At 47.4% G+C, this 20,983-nt stretch overlaps 1 protein-coding gene across 10 annotated transcripts in view; it reads right to left on the bottom strand.

Moving 5' to 3' along the window:
* Positions 1 to 346: 346 nt before the first annotated feature.
* SLC4A4 (solute carrier family 4 member 4) overlaps positions 347 to 20,983 on the bottom strand; it is a 117,226-nt gene continuing 96,589 nt past the window's right edge. For 8 of the 10 annotated variants that reach the window (XM_071431273.1, XM_071431275.1, XM_071431271.1 and 5 more), the window contains 12 exons: positions 20,112 to 20,182; positions 19,597 to 19,785; positions 18,477 to 18,590; positions 17,954 to 18,115; positions 16,003 to 16,181; positions 15,312 to 15,384; positions 11,844 to 11,912; positions 10,432 to 10,605; positions 8,368 to 8,529; positions 5,817 to 5,913; positions 3,889 to 3,968; positions 347 to 3,157 (listed from right to left, as the gene is read on the bottom strand). In XM_071431273.1, the coding sequence (XP_071287374.1) occupies positions 3,925 to 3,968; positions 5,817 to 5,913; positions 8,368 to 8,529; positions 10,432 to 10,605; positions 11,844 to 11,912; positions 15,312 to 15,384; positions 16,003 to 16,181; positions 17,954 to 18,115; positions 18,477 to 18,590; positions 19,597 to 19,785; positions 20,112 to 20,182 (1,334 nt within the window). In that variant the 3' untranslated portion in view covers positions 347 to 3,157; positions 3,889 to 3,924. The other 2 variants (XM_071431266.1, XM_071431272.1) reach the window with 2 other exon arrangements.

Here is a 20,983-nt window from a genome sequence, read left to right as displayed (position 1 = left end):
CCAGGGAATCCCAAAGGAGCCGCAGCCCAGCCCTCCCCCGAGGGGCCTTCACCTCCAAGTGCTGCCCTGTGCACCGGCCCCGGCTGAGCTCAGAGCTGGGGGAGCCCCGGGAACAAGCAGGGATCCAGGGGCCCGGAGGGCAGTGGCCAGTGGGGGCCCAGCGGACCCAGACCTTCTGGCCACTCTCTACGTCCAACCACTCCCCCAGGTATCCCAAAATATGCTTCAGTGGGTCCAACACTAGGGTGTCAGGGAGCCCCTTTTATCACCAAACTGATTCTGGGATCTTGGTTCCATCAGACAAGACTTGGCACATGATGAGGGAAAACAGATATGAGCTCTCCCATAAATGCATAAAGTTACTTTATTTTCAGTATACATTTATTTAATTTTGAAAAATATAAATGCTAAAATATCTCATCATCTTCATCTTTTGATTCCATAAAAGTCACAATAGAAAGCTTCATAAAACTGTAAAATACTATAATGTTATAAGGAATTTCATTTTTTATATTACTGGAAAAAAAAATCACTTTAATATGTTTGAAATGTTTTCTGCTTTTTTTCCTTTTAGTTCCACCATCTGATCCACTTCATTTCATCCTAAGTCCTTGTTCCCTCCTCCAAAGAAAGCACGGACTTAGGAGAATTAAGAACAAGAATAAAAGTATCTCAAAGTGCGACTCGATTCCAACAGAGATACAAAGGTGCGGCAGCCCCGGGAGGGAGCAGCGCAGGCCAGCTCCCCGCGGGCTGGGACCTGGCATTTGCTGGGGGAAAGTAATTTTTGACGGCTGCCTCTGATCTTGGAGGGCTTTGGGTCAGTCTCCACACTTATTCCCTGAAGCGCCCACCCAGACTTCCGACAAAACACCTAATTTGGATCGAAAGGACGTTCTGGTTTCTCCAAGGCCTGCAGAGAGCCTTTGCTGCCACGCTGCAGCTCCTCCCTGCCGCCAGAGGGGGGCGCTTCTCATGCAGAGCCTTTGTCCTGTCGGCAGCGCTGCCCTCAGCGCAACACAAAAAAACGCAACACAGAGAAAGATCTAGAACAGCAGTCAGGACACTTCAAGTGTATTTAACACGGTTCAGAAGAAGGTTCAGAAGACCTCATTTTTGGGGAGACATCACCAGGCAGCAGCAGCTGGAAGCTGTGCCCATGGAACCGAGCAGGACGGCCCCTGCGACCCACCTGATGGCACCTCTCCTGTGGGATTGCTGCACATGCTTGGTCTGGGCAGGACGTGCAGCAATCCCCCACGCAGCTCCTGTGTGCTCCACAGGCCATGCTCCAGCCTGTGTCCCTACAGGGCGCCAGCACTGGTGTCCACCAAAGGATGGAGAGCATTGGCTAAAGCTGGCATCACACTTGCCAAGTTACCTGGCCTCCAGCAGCAGGAGGGATCCCAGAGCCGCTCCTCTTCAGGCCTTTCCCAAGTTTCCCCAGCATTTTCAGAGCAGGTTTCAGCTGGGTTCCTGAGATACCCAATACAGATTTAATGGAAACTGAAGGGGAGACCCCTCAAGGGCGAGCAGGGGCTATACAGAGGTGGTGGCTCCTGTGTGGGAGCAGATGCTAAAATTTGGCATTTAAGGTCTCAGCACCATCAGAAATTCCTCTTGACTTCACCAACCCAGACTTTGGTTTCACAAGGACCAAGTGGCAGCATGTGCCCATCCTCTGTGATGGGATTGTCTCCATCAGGGAATTCACCTCGAGAGCTGGGGTACTTTTTCTTCTTGTTCTGTTTTTTATTTTTGGACGAAGCTTTTCGTGTGTTCCCCATGTCCTGGTGAAGCCCAGTTTCCCAAAGATGCCTTTAGATGCACATACCAGTATGAACATGCTGCAGAGAGGAAAACCTCTCTCCTGATGTGATGTCCACTTGCTTGGTTGCACCTCAGAATCCTGGGATGCCCATGCCTGGCCTGCTGAGTCTTGCTGCATTGCTGGTGTGGGGCAGAGCAGCCAAGGTGCGGGTCAATTCTGCAGATGGTGGAACACAGGGCTGGGATGCAGGAGGATGTTTGTGAATCTGAGTGTCAGGATGAACATCCCAGCAGGCCATCTTCATTTTCCTCCTCGTTCACTGTGCCCGAGGCACACCTTGGGTCTTCTCACTGCACATTCAGACACACTGGTGTTCCAAGAAAACCACAGAGCCATCCCAGGTCAGAAATCAACGACAGGGATAGAATCAGCAGCTGTCCATTCATGCTCTTCTAAGATCACAAGAGATTTAAGTCTCTTTCACAGCAGGGATTGCTCATTACAAAAAACTCCAAGAACCAATTTAACCCTAAGAAAAACAGATGCTTCAGAGCACAAGGTGTTAATTGAACTGATCCAGCCCTATGCCACGTCCTGGAGATTGCAGTGTGATGTTGTGGGTTTGTTTCTTGTAAAAATCACATTATATATGGTACAATACATTTTTACAGAAAGCCTGGCATCTAGAAATAAGAGGTAGAACTACTCATAACTATATGTTTCCTGCTGCAGGAAAAAAATTCATTTTTCTTTACAGTAATTAAAAAAAGGTTAAAAAAAATTGTCAAAAAAAAAAAAGTCGTAGGTTAGGCCCCCATAATTTAAACAAAATAATCTAGGAAAATAACACTCTTCCATGTACCTGACGGATTAAGTCCATTAAAGTGTTTCTTTAAAAAAAATTGCATAGGAAAGGGACGTTTCCAAACATGCTACAGCGATGGCAATGGTCTGTCTGTGCTGGGAGTGAAGTACCTTCTTTTTTACCTACACGAGGGTTAGCAGCACGTTCCAGCAGTGGGAGCAGACACGGAATGAGCCTGGAGGTCAGCTGGGCTCTGCAGACAGACAGACAGCGGCTCCCGGCGTTCCCGCGGGGCTCAGGCGGGCCCGGAGCGCTGCTGCCCCCGCAGCCAGGCAGGAGGAGTCCGGGAAACACCGAGGGCGTGGGCAGGGAGAGGCAGGGCGGGCTCCGTTACCTTCACCGTTGGGAGCAGGGAGCTTCTCAACATTTGGCTAGTGACAAAATGAATTGGTAAAAGATCGGACAGACAGACAAATTACAAAGTAGTTTCTGTTCCCTTGCTCCTCCAGAAATAACCATTGTCTTCAGGCTCAAGTTCTATTCTAATTTGAGGCACAACTTTTACTGGAGTTCGTGGAGGGCTGCAAAGAAGAAGACAGACAAAGTCAGAGCAGCACAAATGCTGGGCTTTGGGAATGCACAGCCAGATTTCAGGTAAGGCCCACACACAGATAACCTGAATGAGCTGCTCTGAACATTGCTTGGACACTTCCAGGGATGGGGCATCCTGGTGCTCCACCCCAGGCTGTGACAACACCCCTCAGCTGCCACTGAAATAATCCAGGCATCGCTGCTGGGATGAATTTCAGTGCCTAACAGCTGTAAGCACAGACACATCTTTGGCATTTCAGAGGAATAAACTTGCCTTGCTCCACATCACAGTTCTGCTGCTGGGAGGCCCAAGCTGGCCCCAAGGGACTGGACTCTGAGCATTTATTACTTGCTGCAGTTTAAGGTTATTCTTTACTCTGTTTTCCACCACAGATATGGAAAAATGGATTATTTCCCCTTGGCAAAAACTCTCTGGGCTACCCCAGTAGCTCCTCATCTTTCTCCTGGTCTGATTCCCAAACCTGTTCTCAGTGCAGCAGCCAGGAGGCCAGGGAAGCTGCCAGGTCTCTCACAGGTTCTCCACTCCCCATCCCGAGCCCTGCCAGGAGCTGGAGTAACTGTGGAATCAACTTATTCATGATCACCTTGGGAGGCAGCAACCCAGTGCAGGGAATGTTCTCCAAGTGTTTTATTTTAAGAGTCCCCTGGAGGAAATTTGCTGTGTTCTGAGGGGGGCAGAGGTGCATTTTGGGGTGCTTACCTTGGCATGGCGTGTGATTGAAGAAAGGGAATTGTATCAGCACGATGTGTGGCGTTCAAGGAATGTTGGTGATTTTTCTCCTGGGGGAAGAAAGCCTGGGTGTCACTGCTGCACACCCACTGTGCAGTGCCTCCAGCCCTGCCTCAGCTCCCCCAAATCTATGGGCCAAGCTCTTTTCCTGCTAGCTGCCAGATGGATTTACAGCTTGGTGAGGAAGCTCTGCATTCCCTTCTCTCCTCTGAGGTAACACCCCTGGGATGCCAGCAGCCCCATCCCCAGGAGTTCCCCCCTGTTTGGGGCCTGACACTTACCTGGGACCTGTCCCCCTGGGTTACCCCCCTCTGTCACACCCAAGTCCTTGGGAGACACAGGGTGGCTTCCCTCTGCTGACTCTGTGGCAGTTCCCATGTTCTCTGGGAATGACAGTCCTGTTCCTGCTCTTGCTGCAGGAAAGCTGCTGTCAGTGGTACTGCCAGGAATATGCCCTGGATCACAGTTACATTCAAGCACAATCCCACAGTGGTGCTGCATTCCAGTTTTTGGGTTTTTTTTGGTATTCCAGTGGCCTGATATGTTTTAATTTTTATTTTGCATTGCTTTTAATTAGAAAGCAGCAAATAAAATACTGGATTATAAAAATGTATAAATACACAAACCAACTACAGTTCAGCCCATGGCTAATTTTATCTGTTCCATCTCCAAGGGCATCCCAAGAACCAGGCTGATGCCACAACTAACTTTTCCTTAACTATTTTAGCCCTTAAGATGTTGGAAAAAAGGCATCTGATCCTGAAATCCTGAGTAACAGTATTTAGGATGCAGTTTGTTTTTAGTATCAGGAATGCACTAAATACATGGAATGAGGAGGATATGAGGTTGCCTGTGGCTGATTTTGGATGATGTGCTGACATCAGCAAAACATTGAGGATATCCAAATAGCCAAGAAAATGCTTCCTTTCCAATGTTTTTATTTTATATCCCAAACTCTGAGTGTCTCTGTATCTAAAAGCCACAGGGTAAGGCTTACCATTCCCTGAGGGCTCTATATGCTACCAAAAGGAAAGGAACCTGGCTCCCAACTCCTAAGACCCATGGATAATTTAAGGATCTAAAGATGTGAGGGATTAGATCCTGCTCCTAGGAAGCACTGGCCAGGCAGTAGCACTATTTTATTTAGTTTGTACTTCTCCCCTCCCACCTCAGAGGAAAAGGGCATTTGACACCCTTAGTATGTTAAAAAGTCATCCCAAAGGCAAAACCACCAAGGTCAGCTGTGATTCCTCACTTTTAAAAGAGGAAAATGTAAAGTGGGAATGACTGAAAATAAAGATTAAGTTAAACAATTACAGCTATTAACATCAGAAACGAAATCCTAAAAGAAGAGCACAAACCACCTAAGAAGGGAAATATGTTAATGGCCAACTGATCTCTGCCTGTGCAGCCTAATGACACAAATAAATAATTACTCTGTTAAATGCTGATTTTTGCAACTGCTTGGCACCTAGGGGAACAAACAGTGACAGGACAGCGATTCAAATCCAGAACACAAGGCTCAGTGGAAAAAAAAAAAAAATCCCACCATCAGCAGGTTAACACCAAGGGGGAGAGGGAGAGGAGAGGAAGAGAGAGTGGGTGGCCAGGAGACCTGTCAGGAGCTGGAGAAAAGCACTTAAACTGGAGGCACCAGAAGGAATAACATTGACTTTGTAACCAGCAAAGAAAAAAAAAGCTCACAAAAGCAAAATCTGTCATAAAGCAGGGGCCTGGAAATTAAAAAGGAGAGGAAAAAAAAAAAAAAAAACAAGAGAATACTTCTGAAGTAAAAGGAAAGATTAAAAATTATTTTAAAAATCACTAAATAGACACAGATATAGTTTTGTAGTGCAAGTGAGAGTCAAGCAGGCATGCAAGAGCTTAGTTCTACTCACTGTCAGCAGGTTTGCTATCACTTAGGAAAGGTTCCTGCTCCATGATGTCCATTGGTATTTTAATACTTGGGACTTTTTCTGAGTAGGGGCAGTCAGACTGTGAAAGAAACGTGTAGAAGGTCTTAGAATATTCCCACTGCTCTCTCCCTCATTGTCTCCCACACATTAAAATTATCCTTCACACAGTTCTGTAGGAACAGGTAAAAGAAAAGAAGGGAAAAGAGAAAAGCATCCTCCAGCATAGCTGCCTGATGGATTCCACTGGTTCCCCACTGCATCCCACTTTCCTTGATTACCCTCATACTCCAAAAATAAAACAGAAAAAAATCATCCTGTGGGATTGTAAATTGTAATACATCTCCTTTCCCACCCCACCGTCAATAAAAGACACCATCCCCTTCTGCCTGGAGTCAGCTGCAGGAAATAGAGATGGAAAATGCATTTGTGGGCAGACACAGTAGGGCCCTGGCTGCTGGAAAAGCTCCTCCAAACCCTTCATCCTGCTGGAATTCTTGTAAAAAGCCCTTGCTTGTTCCCAATTGCTCCACAGGACCCAGATATGACATGGCAGAGGCTCCTTACATCAGACTGGCTCAGCTCCCTCTTTAATGCAAGTGGAGTCAACCCCAGTCTTAGTTACAGCTCTGGTTCAGCAATTGTAGAGCCCTTGGAAGAATTCTGTAACCCTGGCCCAGCCAGAGAAACAGCAACCAGCTCAGGATGGGGCACAGGGAAAAGCTGGAGTCCGCCAGAGCTGGGGCACCAGCAGGATTTCACCCCCACTGCCTTCTATCACCCACCTGCTTCGGCTCAACAGGAGTGCTTGGAATTGTTTGGCTTTTTAAAAAATAAATGGAACTCCTCAAAGCCAAGGAAAGGCTGTTACTGCCTAAGTTGGCAAGGGCAGGAAGGTGGGGTTTGTCAGAAATGTTGGGACATCTTTGTTCCTGAAGAGAACCAGACCCACAACAACAGGGTAGAGGGAGGAGACCTTCCAGTCAGGGCAGGAAAACACTAAGGAGGCCAGAGACTGGCTCTTCCTGGATTATTATTCTTATTTTTAATTTATTTTTTAACATAACTGATATCCAGTGCCTTATTTCATACTCCAACATCAAGATGTTTCCTCAGGACTATTTTTATGAGGCTGAGGGACAAGCAGAACTCAAAGAAAGCACAAGCAACACCCAGCAACTCCCTTGGCTGAACTCAGATCCATGCATTGGATCCCCAGATCCCACAGGACTGACTCTGGGGGTGGATATTTCTGGAAGGCAAAGGGTGAAAATAATCCAACCAGTAATTGCCCAGTGCTGTATGTTCAGGAAGCTGGGAAAAGCAAGTGCTGAAAAAAACCAGCAAGAGTTAAGAACCAATATTTTGCATAAAATATCTTACCCATTAGATTAATTACTGTACCTGGAATTCAGGAAAAGCCTGGGAAGGGAGGAAATACCTTAAAACAGACAGGAGAGAGGGAAGCCATGGCTGGGGATACACTGCTGGATTCACACCAGTCAGGAGGAGGGGATGGAGCCAAACCATTGCTGATTCCTCAGCAGGGCCCCTTTTACTCTCATCTGGGTTTGCTCAAGGGTGCTAAAGAAAACCCTGGGAGCTGGAGCAATGATGGGACAGGGCAGCTTGCTGTCTCAACTAAAAGCCAGTCCTCCCAGCTGTTTTTCCTGCTGTGCTAAAAGGGGATTCTTTCCCAGCTTCAGGTGACCTTACCTCTCCCTACAGCCCAGGAAAGGCCCTTCTTCAGGGACATGAGCAGAAGAAGTGACACCATGCTTAGAACTCACCATGGAATGTGTTTAGCACTTCAACATAAATTTAAAGCATTTGAGTTAGACCTGAGCAGGAGAACATTTAAAGGCACCAAGACTACATTTCTTCTTCTTATATATACAGGAGGAAAGAGAACAGTCAAAGGCACATGAGTCTGGCCTAGCCAGGTCACTTTTCACTATTTAGGGCATGCTGCCACCTGAGGTAGGACCAGAGTGCACTGCAGAGGGCACAGATGCTCAGGAAACATGGAGGTGATAAGTTTTACCAACACCAAGCAGCTTTTCCTGCAATATGACAAATCACACCTATTTTGTGCTTTCCAAAAGAGCCATTACAAAAATACTTGAAAAATAAAAAAGAAAACCAGTAGGACCAGAGCTGCTGTTGAAAAGCATTCTCCTCCTAAAATGTAAAAGACAATAAAGGGGAGAAAAGCATAGGAGGGAAGCTGGAGGAGGTAGGGTGATGAGAGGCATTCTAGCAAGGGGCATGACATCTCAGGAGGTACCTGGTGCTCTTGGAAAGTGTAACCTCACCCCTAGCAATGCACAAACCACCCACCACAGGCTGGAAAAGGGAAGGCATTGTAGGAATTAAGTTTTCTTTGGGACCCATTAGCTGCAGTAGTGGCAGACCGAGCTGTCAGCTCCACAAGTGGCTGACAAATGTCCAGCCTCAGCACTGGGCAGGGCATGGAATGTGCAGGGGGTTAGCTACCTAGGGAGGAGCAATGTGACAAGAGCAGGAAGCTCCTTACATCATCATTGTCACTGTCCATACTGCCCTTCTTCTTTTTCTTCTTCTTCTCATCCTCTTTCTTCTTCTTGTCCTTTTCTGGAATGACGTCATCAAGAAAGCTTAAGTCATGCTGGGAAAAGAGGTAGTCCATGGCTTTTCTGACTGCCACCAGGGCCAAGATCTGCAAAGGCAGAGAGGGATTCCCAGTCACATTTTACCTTTCACTTGGCACACTGCATTCCTCTCAGTTCTGCTTCTAAGCCCACACTCTTGAATTCTGGCTGTAAATGAACATACAAAGAAGGTGGTGAACACCTGGGACATCTCTGTCAGCTTAAGAGGTTGTGCTGTGACTGCCTCATGTCAGAAAAAATCAGAAGCAGTGGATACTCCTGTATATAATACACCTGTATTAGGAAATAAAGAGAAAAAAAATGAGCACTTTCATTTACTTTTGGAGGCAGGTTCACAGGACAGCCTGGGTAATAAAACCTTGACTTATTTCTCACCACTTGCCCAGTTGAAATTCTTTCTCTTAAGAAATCAGACAAGGGCCAATCCATGCCCCCAGAGATTGCAGAATAAAGTTTACTGGGATTGTGGCAGCAGGAAACTGGAGTAAAAGCTTATTCTGTGCAAGACTGCAACAAAAGCACTGGGAAAGAAGGAAGGGACATGTCTGAAATGGGTGCTTACATGGACACTGGGTCTGACAGCCCCAGCAGAGGCCACTGAGATCCCACACAGGCTTTGCAGTGGGTACAGCAACAGGCTGGGAGCTGTAACCTATTCCCAAGAAGCTGTCTTTAAGGACAGCTTTGTGCCAGGCCATCCTGATGCACAGCACAAACAATTCCCAGGAGATCTCAGGCTCTGACTTGCATAACCTGAGGCACGATTATGGATGAGAGGAATTACTCAGGGGGAAAGATACCACACAGACACTGTGACCATCCCACTGTGGATTACTGTGCTGAAAATGCCTTTCCTCCAAATAAACAGGGACTTGGCCACTGGCTGAATCCTCACAAACTGAAGTTTGTGCTTTTTTGTTCGTGAGTGCAGAAAATTGAGCTTTTTGCCATCATATCCAGCTCCATCGAAGCTGTGGCTGTGCCTTCCCTGAGTCTGCACCATTCTAACAAACTTGGTCAGCCTTGGGTTGCAATCAGATTCTAACACGGGCAAAGAGATTTTAGATTCAGCTTCCAACATCACTGCAACACAGCCATGGAGTTGCGATGGAATGCCACATCAGTGGGAATTACTGATTTTTAACATCTTTCACAGGAACATGTGTCTCAGCAGGAACATTTGGAGGATTTTTTTTAACTGGCATCATCTTTTCTCATTTCACCATCTTGTTCTTCACCTGGGTTCTGCCCTCCCTCCCTCTCTCCCTTAAATAAGCACTGCAGCTCCTACCAGCCCCCACAACTCAGATTTTACATGTCCATAATCCTGAAATTAGGTGACCTGGGATCAAGAATTATTCAGGACTTTCATAAAACTTTGCCTTTTGCACAAGTCAGACCCATCTCCAAGCCAGAGTGCCTAGCTGTGTCTATAACTCCAGTAATAATATGAATAGTCACTCACAGATGGTAAACAACATTAGTGTCTTTTTACTGGAGTCCAAGGAAAAGAGACATTCCCTTTCCCTCCCTTTGGCACCTCTCTAAGCACTTAGCCTCCTTCTTGGTTCTGTCAATCTGTGCTATTTAAAAGCCAGGGAGACATTTTGCATCTGGTAGCTAGTGTGGGCTAAGCCAGAAATTCTGCACCACTCCTTGATTCATGCAGCCCAAGGAGAAACCACAGCAAATCTAGCCTTGGCAGCCAGGACTGGTCAACACTAACTACATCTTCCTGGGAAAAAAATTAACTTTCCAGGCTCATTTTCCTCCAGAGGATTAATGGAAAGGCAGCCACAGCCACACTGAGCCCCCTGAGTGCCATGAGTGGAGCTGTGAGGCACAGACTCACCAGGGAAAGGCTGGATTTACACATGTACAGGAGTGTCCAAGGGGGAAAGGAGCAGTCTGTGGGGAAAGGGAGGGCTGGGAAGGACAGCAACACTTACCATGACCGGGAATATGATAGCAGCCACAGTGGATTTGAGGATCCAGAGGAGGGCCAGGCACACCACCTGCAGGAAGGTGAAGAGGTGCACCCTGCGCAGCGGGACGTGACGCAGGTAGATGAAGTCAGGCTGGTGTTTTAGAGGCATCAAGAGCAGCTTCAGCCGATCCATGAACTGGAAATGAAAAGGAAGAGATGTTGAAATGAAACCCAGGATGCACAAAAAAGAGAGAAAACAAGATGAATGCCCAAACCAGGGTCAGCATCACACTCTGGGGAATTTTTGCTGTCCTCCCCTTCCCTGCTCCGGCCAAGGAAAGATATTCAGCCTTTAGGAGCAGTGCGTTTGTTTTCTCCAAATAAATCAGGAGCAGAGGTCAACAGAGGCGAGGGCAGACATTGCCTTGCCAGAAAACAGAACAGCACCTCACCAAAGAGCCAGGAAGATGGGCAGCTTTCCCAGCAGTGTCCCTGCGCCCTGTGCTGGACCAGATGGATTTGGAGTTAAACCAAAATGGGGATTTCTCAGTGAGTACAAAACACCGTTGATCCCAGCCCCCCCCCACCACCTGGGTCGGGAGCAGGGGAAATCCCCTCCAGGAGAGCCGGCCCCGGGGCAGCAGGACAATCCCCTCGTTGTCCCCTGGCAGAGCGTGGGCTCACTGCCAATGCCGGGACCAGACGGAACCGCAGCACTGAATGGAAGCTGGAGCTGTTTTACAGAACGCCTGAGGGAATTCTGGGGCTCACAGAACAGGCAGTCCCTTTCCCTCAGGGCACAACCCAGCATGAAAAAGAAAGGCCTCAATTAACAGGGTGCCAGAAAGCAACAAAACCACTTCCAGCCTCTTTGGGCCAGCTACAGGTGCTAGGCATGAGAGTGGCTCCTTATGTAAGATTTCCTCAACGGCAAAGAGAGGGGAGTGGCTTCCCCTCCCTGGAGAACAATGTCCCTGCTCCTTAGCATTGAGGAACAACCCTGCTGCCATAAATCATCCTCCTTCCTTGTCTTCAGTCTGTGGCACAGGACCCAAACTACCCTGGGAGTGAGCCTGAGCTGGGGCAGAAGCCTGTAGAATCCTGGAATAGTTTGGGTTGGAGGGGATCCTAAGGGGATCCTCTTGTTCCACCCCCCTGCCATGGGCAAGGACACCTTCCACCAGACCAGGCTGCCCTAAGCCCCATCCTGGTTGCCAAAGATGGACCCAGGTCTTCACAAAGCACCCCTGGCACTGCCAGTGCCCACTTGGCCGCTGTCACTTGGTCTGCCATCTCAGGACACCCGGGCTTGTGGCTAAGTTTGCCAGCAGCTGCCACCCTTCATGGGCTTCTTGGGAAGGAGGAGGAGGCAGTGAAGGAGAAGGGTAAAGCTGGAGGGCTGTGGGAGAAGCCCTGTGCTGGCTGATCACTCACCTGTACGCCATTGAGGGATGCAACTCCCATGTAGAGGAAGACACCATAGAGCACAGGCATGGGAATGAACTGTGGGACAAGAAGAGCAGGAGAGCCCAGGTGAGAACCTCCCTGTACACCACACACCATTAACACGTGGTGGGACAACATTCCCAGCCTGTCAGCCATTCAAACTGCACCCACGGGGGGATGACAGAGAGGAATGAAGCCATGGAAGTAATAAAGCTGAATAAACAATATGTAAATATGTAATTCATAAAATGAAGCTGAATAAACAATAAATCCTCCTGCTGTGTTCTGAGAGACACAAGGACATTTGTGCAATCACACTCTCCCAGTTCACCAGGACTTGGACATCTTGTCCAGAGGGGATGATTCCAGTCACTCAGCAAGTCAAGGAACAGGTGGGCAAACATGTTCCAGTGAGCTTCAAACTGCCTTTCACGTCTGATTTGTGGTGTGACTAGAAACAGAAGGCAGAGAAGAAGGAAAGGCAGAACAATCCTGTAGTTTGTGGTACACCCTGTTTTCCCAGGTAATTCAAGTTGTGCCAGGGGAGGTTTAGGTAGGATATAAGGAAAACACATTCACAGAAAGGGTTGTCAAGCCCTGGCACATGGTTTCCAGGGCAGTGCTGGAGTTGCCATCTCTGGAGGAATTTAAAGGCAGCACTTGGGGACATGGTTTAGTGGTGACTTTGGCAGTGCTGGTGGAACTGGGTGATCTTAGAGAGCTTTTCCAATTGAAACAATCCTGTGATTCCATGTCCAGTCCAGCTCAGTAAATCATGCAAATCCACGCAGAAAGGATGTTCTTTGAAGTCCCACCTGAACAACAACAGTCGTGCCAACCCAATCTCTTCCTGCTCCGTCTCTCACACACATTAATCCAGAATTACTCCCAAATACAGGACTGACTTCCTTTCTTTGTTGCCAGGATGTGTTCTTTCAAACATCACTTTCTGCTCCCTCAAAGTGCCAAGTGCTGCCCATATCTCCACATGGGGCACATCTCCCTTTGGAAGTGAGGAAGGTGCAGGGAAAGCAGCAGACAGGCTGCCTGGAATGAGTCTCTGTCCCTCACCAGAAGGGTGGGCAGCCTGCCTGGCATGACAGGAACAGGGATGCCTGGAACAAACAACAGGCAGGAGCTGAGTACCAGCCTCTGTGGGATTTACTGGTGCCCAGGGAGGATGGAATGAGCTCCAAAGGATAGTCCCTAGTGCAGTGCCAGGGGACTGCCACTGAATGGCAGCCACAGCCAGGCGATGGCACCCACTGCTCCGAGCAGTCCTGTGCTGGGAATACATAACCTTCCCTTCCAACCCCTGCACTGAGCTCATTAGAGAGGCAAACAACACAGCAGCTATCCAGTGTTTTAGCATATTCCCCACCACCTTGCTCATTGCTTCCAGCAGGCATTTCCCTGGGGCCACATGAGCACCAAAGTCACCCAGCCATATGCTATCCGGAGCCTCCCTGCCTGCATTTCTCCTTCCTTCCTGAGTGTCACTGCCTGTCCCCTCCTGCGAGCTTCTCAACTGCTACCTCATCCTTCTCTTGGGTTTATTTGCTCCCTCGAGTGAGCCACACTGCTGTTTCCCATCTGAAAGTAAAAGCTTTTTCTGCAGCTTTTTCTGGGCTCTGCCAACAGCTCTGCTGTGAGAGGGACAGGGACCTGGCAGGGGCTTCACAAAGCTGTGGGTGACCATGGGATTCAAAGCCCTCACTGGATCTCAGGGATGACACACAACACAATACAGTAAGCAAGAGCTGAGCTTGCCAGCTCATTTTCACTGCTCTCCTCTCCTGCCCTTCTATTTATTTCCATGGGGTATTTTAAAAGTAAGAAAAATTTCAGCATTCCATGATGATTAATCCTGTACATCATCCTGAGGTGAAACCTCAGTACCTGAGCCTGCAGAGCAGCAAGTGGTGCTGTCATTTTGGAAGACTTTCTCTTGGCAAAGCATTCCCTAACGATGGGGGTGCTGGCTTTGGCACCCAAACAAAGCTGATGCAGGCCAACAGGACTAAAACTGTATTTATAGGAAAGTGCTAGTCACCCTCCCAGCAGGGCCAAGGATGTTTCTGTGGAGATCTGCCTGGGCTGAGCAGAAACACCACCACCATCCAAAACCAGCACAACCACCGCAAAGCCCTCAGCAAACAAAGCTGGGATTATTCCGTGGATTGCCTAGTTTATTAAATTTGGGATTGTCAGCGTTCAATTTGCCGCTGGCAGGAGAAGACTGAAATGTTCTGCAATGCATTTAGCAGTGCAGCTCTCTCCAGCAGGACCCTGCCACTGGAATTTGCTAAAGGTCCTGAAATCCTGCCAGGTCCTTCCCACTGGCACGTGGGCCAGCAGCATGCTGATTTATCCTCAGGCGTCCTCCAGCGAGGATCTTCCCCACACATTGTCTTAGGGGAAGCACAGACAAATAATGAATGACTGAAGCAATAACAGGGGAAGTAACAGCCCCCAGTGGGATAGAGGAAGAGGGATCTTGCAGGGAAAGGTCACATAAACTAAAAAACAGGATTATCACAATCAGGCATTAAATTAAAGGCATGGAAATGCCTGTTTGTGTGGAGGTGGAAGCTGTTACCTGAAACACCAAAATTCGAGCTGTACAAACAGCCTTAGAAATTAAGAACAGGAACACACTGGCATGGAAAGCCACTGTCTCCACTCTCTCCACAGGCAGAGTCACTGTTCTCTGCCTGCCTCCTCCCCTCAGGCTCACATCACACTGTGCCTCACTGGCCCTGCAGTCTCCAAAATCTCCTGTGCAGCCTCCACAAACGCTCTTCCAGACACCCATCTGCTCAGTGACGTGGTTACAACCCACAGTGCTGCTGCTCCTACCATAGGCCTAGGGATCCATGGATAAGGGCTCCTGCAGCTGACACCTCCTGTTGGACAGTATGTCCATGCTTGGCACCACTTCCATCACTATCCCCAGAGAAGGCAGCATCCTCCACAAGACAGGTTCTCCAGTTTCCTTCTACAATCTGATGATCCACTAAGGATGCATTTCTCCATGGCTACATGCACCAAATCTCTGGTCTTGGAAAACAGCAACCTACCTAAATGCAATGGTCCATCAGCAGCACATCTATCCAGAGCCTTGGCTAAACTTACAGGAAAAAAACAGTTCAGAAGACTAAGAAATGCCATTTAATTGCACTGCTTCCTCCAGCAACATGTTTTCCATACTCTGAGCTTTATCCAGAATATGTTTTCCATAAAACAAAGAGTGGAGGTATAAAAGAAATCATAAAAAGAAATCATAAAAGGGAGCTTAACTTTATGCAAACATGGAGAAATAACCTTAAAATAAAAAGACCACAGTGCCCAAGAACCCCAGCCCTGAACTTGGTGACTGTTCTAGCACACTACAACCATGTTGGTGTTTCCTTCCAAAAGGATTTAAGCCTTCAAAGAACTGTGAACAATCCTTACCTTCAGGATGGGAGCCATGAAGACAGACACCCCGGTCAGAATGAAAACGATCACACCAGTAACTCTCTGCTCCCTGAAACAACATCACTGAGTCAGGACCCCAAGTACTGAACACCAACAGGAATCCCAAAACTCATTTCTGCAGCCACATTTTTCATCCAACGGCCTCATGCCGATGGCTGTATCCTGAGCCAGACCTCTGTTTTAAACCTCAGACAGTTTTGTTCCACCATTGGCCCTCCACACCCAAAAACACCTCGGCCAGTAACATTTCAGAATGCTGAAAGCCAGGCCCTAAAATTTCCATCTTGTTACCTAAATAAGCTGCCTGATTTCCAGGAGTAGTCCCACTGGAAGCGCTTTGGACCACTTAATTAAGGCACCCAAACATATGAAAAAGATGCTTCATTAAGTAAAGCCGCTTGCACTAGGTATGATAGGCTTGTATATTTGAGCATTACATTTGCTAAGGAATTTGCTTCATTTGCCTGGATAGAGAAGCCTGCAGGAAATTTATTTCCTTTAACACAGGAACACTGCACCTGATGTGGCCAAGTAAACTTTGGAGGAGCCACAAGGGGGCTCGCCCAAGGACCTGGCTTTGGAAATAGGGAGAAGGCAGCACAAAATTATTTGTGCAAAAGGATTTTGCAGGCAAACAAGGTAATTGAGACTTCCTGGTGGGACATACCTCACTCCCAAAAACTTGGGCTGCTCTCCAGGGGCTGAAGTCTCCGTCTCCATCTTCAGGCTGTCGATGTGAGCGATGGAGATGACAGTAGCAGCCACGTACCAGGGCAGCCCCATAAAGGAGCACACAATCATCAGAATGGCCACCCAGAACAAATCCAGATGATATCCAGCACCTTTCTGTGGAGGGAGACAAACAACCTTCAGCTTAATTATTCCAAATGCCTCTGGGGCAGGGCAGAGGCACACTGGACAGGCAGCATTTCCTTCTGCAGCATCCTGGCCAACAGAGCCAAACACCAGAACTACATCAGATCCTGTGAACAGCATAAGGAAGCATCTCCCTCGGGACACAACCCCATGCTCCTTCAGGAGTGCAACAGGAACAACTGAAGCCTCATTCCCTACCCAAAGGAGAAAGCTGCCCTTGTTCTTGACTCCTTTTCAAACACCTCTGATCCTCTATTTTCAAAATCCTGTAATGAAATAAAACAGGAATTCCAGCAGTTACAAGTGCCAAGAGAAGAAACAGAGAAGAAACAAAAGAGCCACCAAGAACAGGGATCTTCAGAAAAACAGCAGACAAACCTCTAAGGTTTGCTATTTTAAAACAGATTAACCTTTTTAAAATCCCATTCAGCTTGATTTTATTGGAAAAAACAAATGATCCAGGCCTAGGATGACCCAGGAGGGAGGGTAATCCAGCTTCTCTTGAATAGTCCTCACTGTTTTCCTGACACGTGCACTGCTTACCTTGGCTGGCTGGTGGCACCAGGATGGGCACCCAGCAATACCCTGCCAACACTTCAGCAAGGGATGAGCAGAAAAAACCACCTTTTTCCTACAGCAGATCTTGTGTATAGAAGTGTTTTTTGGTGTGGAACAACAAGATGGGGCTTGTGAACTGTCAATTCCACAAAATACCATACTCACACTATAAACAAAGGAAGCAGGGAATACATTTTTTACCTCGAACAGTACTTTGGAGTACTGGAGTGTTTATAACTTTGTTACTAAAAAAGTACAGCCAGTGCTGACAGCAAAACCACATTCAGTAGTTCATAAGCTGCAGAGATGAGGGGCCTCTTCCTCATGAGGGAAGAACAGTGAATATTTTCTTATAGTGTTGAAGAAAATGCTTTGTCTGCTTGGTTAGGTGCAAGAGACAGACCTAAAACTGTTTAGCCATCTCTGAGGAACATGAGGGCCCAATATTGAGTTTATCTGCTCAGATCCAGGTAGCAAACAAGGATGTTCTGAGGGGTTTTTTGGACCATCAGCCAGCAGTCATCACTGTTCATAAGAAGCGTTTCCCCATTCCCTGGTACTTCAACTCTCTCCTCAAGGTTGGGCTCAGGATGGTCTTAAATTACGCATTACTTGTCTAATGTTTACAGTGACCACATAAATTGAAACATCCTCCTCTTTTCCAAGCAGAAGCTCCCTTCCCATTTCCAACAGCTGTCCTGATAACTGATAAAGCAGGTATCTTAATAATGACCCACCATTGCCTGTGTTTTGAGGGGCCATTACTCCCACAGGTCAGACCACTTGAAACATGCCCTGTGAGCAGGAAGAGACAATCTTCTTTCACAGGAATTTAATATTTTTCAATAGAACTGACCATGCAGGGGAACAGAAAAAAACCCTACAGGCATGAAAAACTGCATATCACTGGTCTGGAAAGTTTGTTTTAAAAATATGACTACATTTTAGGCTGTTACATATCAGCTCTTCTTTAAATAACATCCAACTGAGGCTATGCCCTTGGTATGTCCCAAATCTCTCCAGCTTATTGCTGGTATTTGACAGCACCGTGCAGCTTTGGCCACAAAGCCACTTTTCCTGCTTAGAAACAGCAGCCAGTGTCAGGGAATAGGCTCATGTCCATGGGGAGGAAGGTGGCAGGAGGAAAAGCTCCGGCCCGTGCTCCAGGCACAAGGCACACCCACCTTGAGCTTGTGCTCCTTCCTGTTGACGATGACAGCGGTGATCTGCTGGTCCATGAAGATAAGGATGGTCACTAGCAGGGCAGGGATGGCTGCTGCCAGGTACACCCACCACGGGTTCCCTCCAAAAGGTGGGATAAACCAACCCCTCTCAGGACTGGTTGGCTTTGAAGGCAAGGAAAAGAAAGCTTGTGTTAGAAGCACAGTACCGGGGTGATGAAATCCCAAAGCCAGGTCTGCTTCCAGCAATGGAACTCCAGGGAGACACTTCAGGTTTGTGGAAATTTCATCCTATCCATTAACACCAGTCAAAGGCTCCAAGTATGGAGGCAGAATTTAGGAGATAAACCAGCCAATTGAAATGATGCTAACAAAAAGCCTCCTAACCCTAACCCTCTGAGTAAACAGGCCCTTTCCAGACTGCTGACTACATTCCCATTCTGAGGGCAAGTCACTTCATACAGGGAAGGTGCAAGGGAAAAGGAACCTCTTCCAAAAGTCAGCAAACAAGCTGACAACAACATACCTTAAATTCACTTGGCACAATTAGTTTTGGTGTGTCCACACCAACCAGGGCATCAATTCCACAGAAGATCAAAATGGACAGGATAATGGCAAAGTCACTGATGAGCTTCCGGGCCTGAAAGAGACGTGGTACCATAACCACAGGAGTTAGCACCACAGAACAGCATTTCACCCATGCTTTAGTGTCCACATGGCAAACCCTGGCAGGACAAGCTCATAATTTCTTCCCCCACAAATATGGCCACCATCAAGTCCAGTGTCATTTGCCACACATGCCTTGGTACTTTACTGTGTTCTCTGAAAGCCTAAATGGAGGCATAGAAACAGCACAAACTTCCACAAATGACATACTCTGAAGGACTGGCAGAGATTACATTGTTTGCTGTTCAAGTAGTAAGTCAAACTAAGCAGACAGGAAAACAAACCAGGCTTCCCAGCTAAATCCCTAAGACTGCAGCTCTCCTGAAGTCACTGGAATACAACAACTTAGAGCTGCCAGTGATCAGACCCCAGAATTTAACCAGACAGGAGGTACACTGTGCTAGCCTGGAACTGTGTGAGCTCTCCAGAGCTCCTGTTCCTTCCAGGTTTCTTGAGTTTGCATGGTTACAGATAAATTGAGCTGCATTCCAGCCCGGATGGAATTTGTTTCCTTTGTATTAAAAATAAGAGAGGTTCAATTGTAACACAGTGGAACAGTAAACATCCATGCAGGATAAATCCCTGTGTGTCAGGATGCCAGAAACGGGGCAGTCTCAGAGAGAAATGGCTTTGGCTCGCACGCCTGGCCTGGGAGCCTCACCAAGGGACAAAACAGGACGATGCACCTGAGATGTGCCTGAAAGCTTGGAAGGGTTGCCTTCAGCACCTTTAAGACCCCTGCCACATTACCCAAGCAGGTTACAGCTCCTCTTGGCTCTTCTGTTGCCTTACCTGTGCTCTCCAGATCCACTGGGAGCAATCCCAGACATCCCTCTGACAACCAGATCCAACAACCAGCTGCACTTTTATCCCAACTGCTTCCTTGCAGAGCATCCATCCCTGTGTGCAGGACAGCAGCTCCAAAAGGAAGGCTGGGTTGTGCCCTCACAAAGACTGAGGGCATGACAGGAGATACTTACAGTGGTGGGAAAGTAGCGACTGGTCTTGAATTTCTTCAGGGCCATGGAGCAGGTGTAAGTGCCAAAGAAGAGGATGAAAGACATGAGGGTGATGTCAGGGACATAGTCACAGTTATTGCCCACAAGCTGACCCCCATACTTCAAGCAGTCCTTGGCTGTCAGAGCTGCCCAGTCAATGGTGCTGTTGGCCTGCAGGAAAAAAGGGAATGTTTCCATAAGGATGTGGATACTTGGCCCATGGTGGGACAGGAATGGTGACAGAGTATCTGAGAGGAACAGGGAGGCAGCATGCAGATGTTAAAATCACGGAGGCACAGAACGGTTTGGGTGAGACCATTTTCCTGCTGGTGTTTGACTAAAAGAGGTTGTTACTCTGTGCCTCAACTTCCTTCCCCCACACAGGGATGTGATCCAGCAAGCTCCACTTCTTTCTCCTCACAATCCAGAGCTTGCCAGCAGAGTGGCACCACAAGACTGCAGGCCTTGTGATCCCTGCCTTCCCAAGGGGAACTCACCAGCTCAGAGGAGGGAGAGACCAGCTCATAGTCTGACAGCACCATTGTCCTGTTAAGTAATGAGCTATTAGCTGCAAGAGAAAAGAAAACAGGCAATATTGTGAGCAGGATGCAGGAAACAGTTGGGAAGGAGAGACAATTCCAATTATTAAATAATTTCTTGTCTCTGTCAAGCGGTTTGCCACCTCTTTTCTCCAGGAAAGTGAGGCACAAGTGTTTCAGAGAGACTCAAAAGCCTTAATCATCAATCACTCACAAAACAGAAAAAGAAAAGGTTAATTGAAACATAACCCAAAATCAACTGGGATTATATTTTGAGTTGATGGTAAAAAAAAAAAACAACATAAAAAACCAGACAGACAATATAATATTTCATAGCTTTCCAATATTTTCCTAATGATTTCTGGATTAAATTAAATACCCACAGAGCACTCCTAATGATTGATTTCAAATGCAAGCACAACGCCAAAGATACCCAGAAAAGCAAAATGTGATTCAGTGTCCAGCATAAACACAGTTTTGAATTAAAAGAAAGAAAAAAGAGAGCAAGAAATTGAAATCAACAGGATGGGGATAATTTCTTTGAAAGAAGGAGCAGCAGCATTCCCTGTGGCTTCTGAAGCATTAGGAATCATGAATTTGAAATTTCATTTAGAAATGCAATCCTTCCTGCAAATGGGCTCATGGCCCCTTTCCTCATGGCTGACTGAGGTTTTGCATAAATAAACTTTTTTCACTTGGATGTCTGGAGAGCCACAAGTGCTTCAATGGGAAGTGGAGACTTCCAATTTGGCATTGACCATTCCCATCGTCCTAGTTTCAAGAAGGAATTCACTCTGCCATTCCAGCAGAGGCAGAAGCAGACTGTGCTC

Source organism: Agelaius tricolor, unplaced genomic scaffold (assembly GCF_023055355.1).
Source record: "Agelaius tricolor isolate 1412-34295 unplaced genomic scaffold, bAgeTri1.0.p SCAF_8, whole genome shotgun sequence".
Lineage (NCBI taxonomy): Eukaryota > Metazoa > Chordata > Aves > Passeriformes > Icteridae > Agelaius > Agelaius tricolor.
Note: the sequence above shows the minus strand (reverse complement) of the source record. Positions and strands in the feature narration are given on the sequence as shown.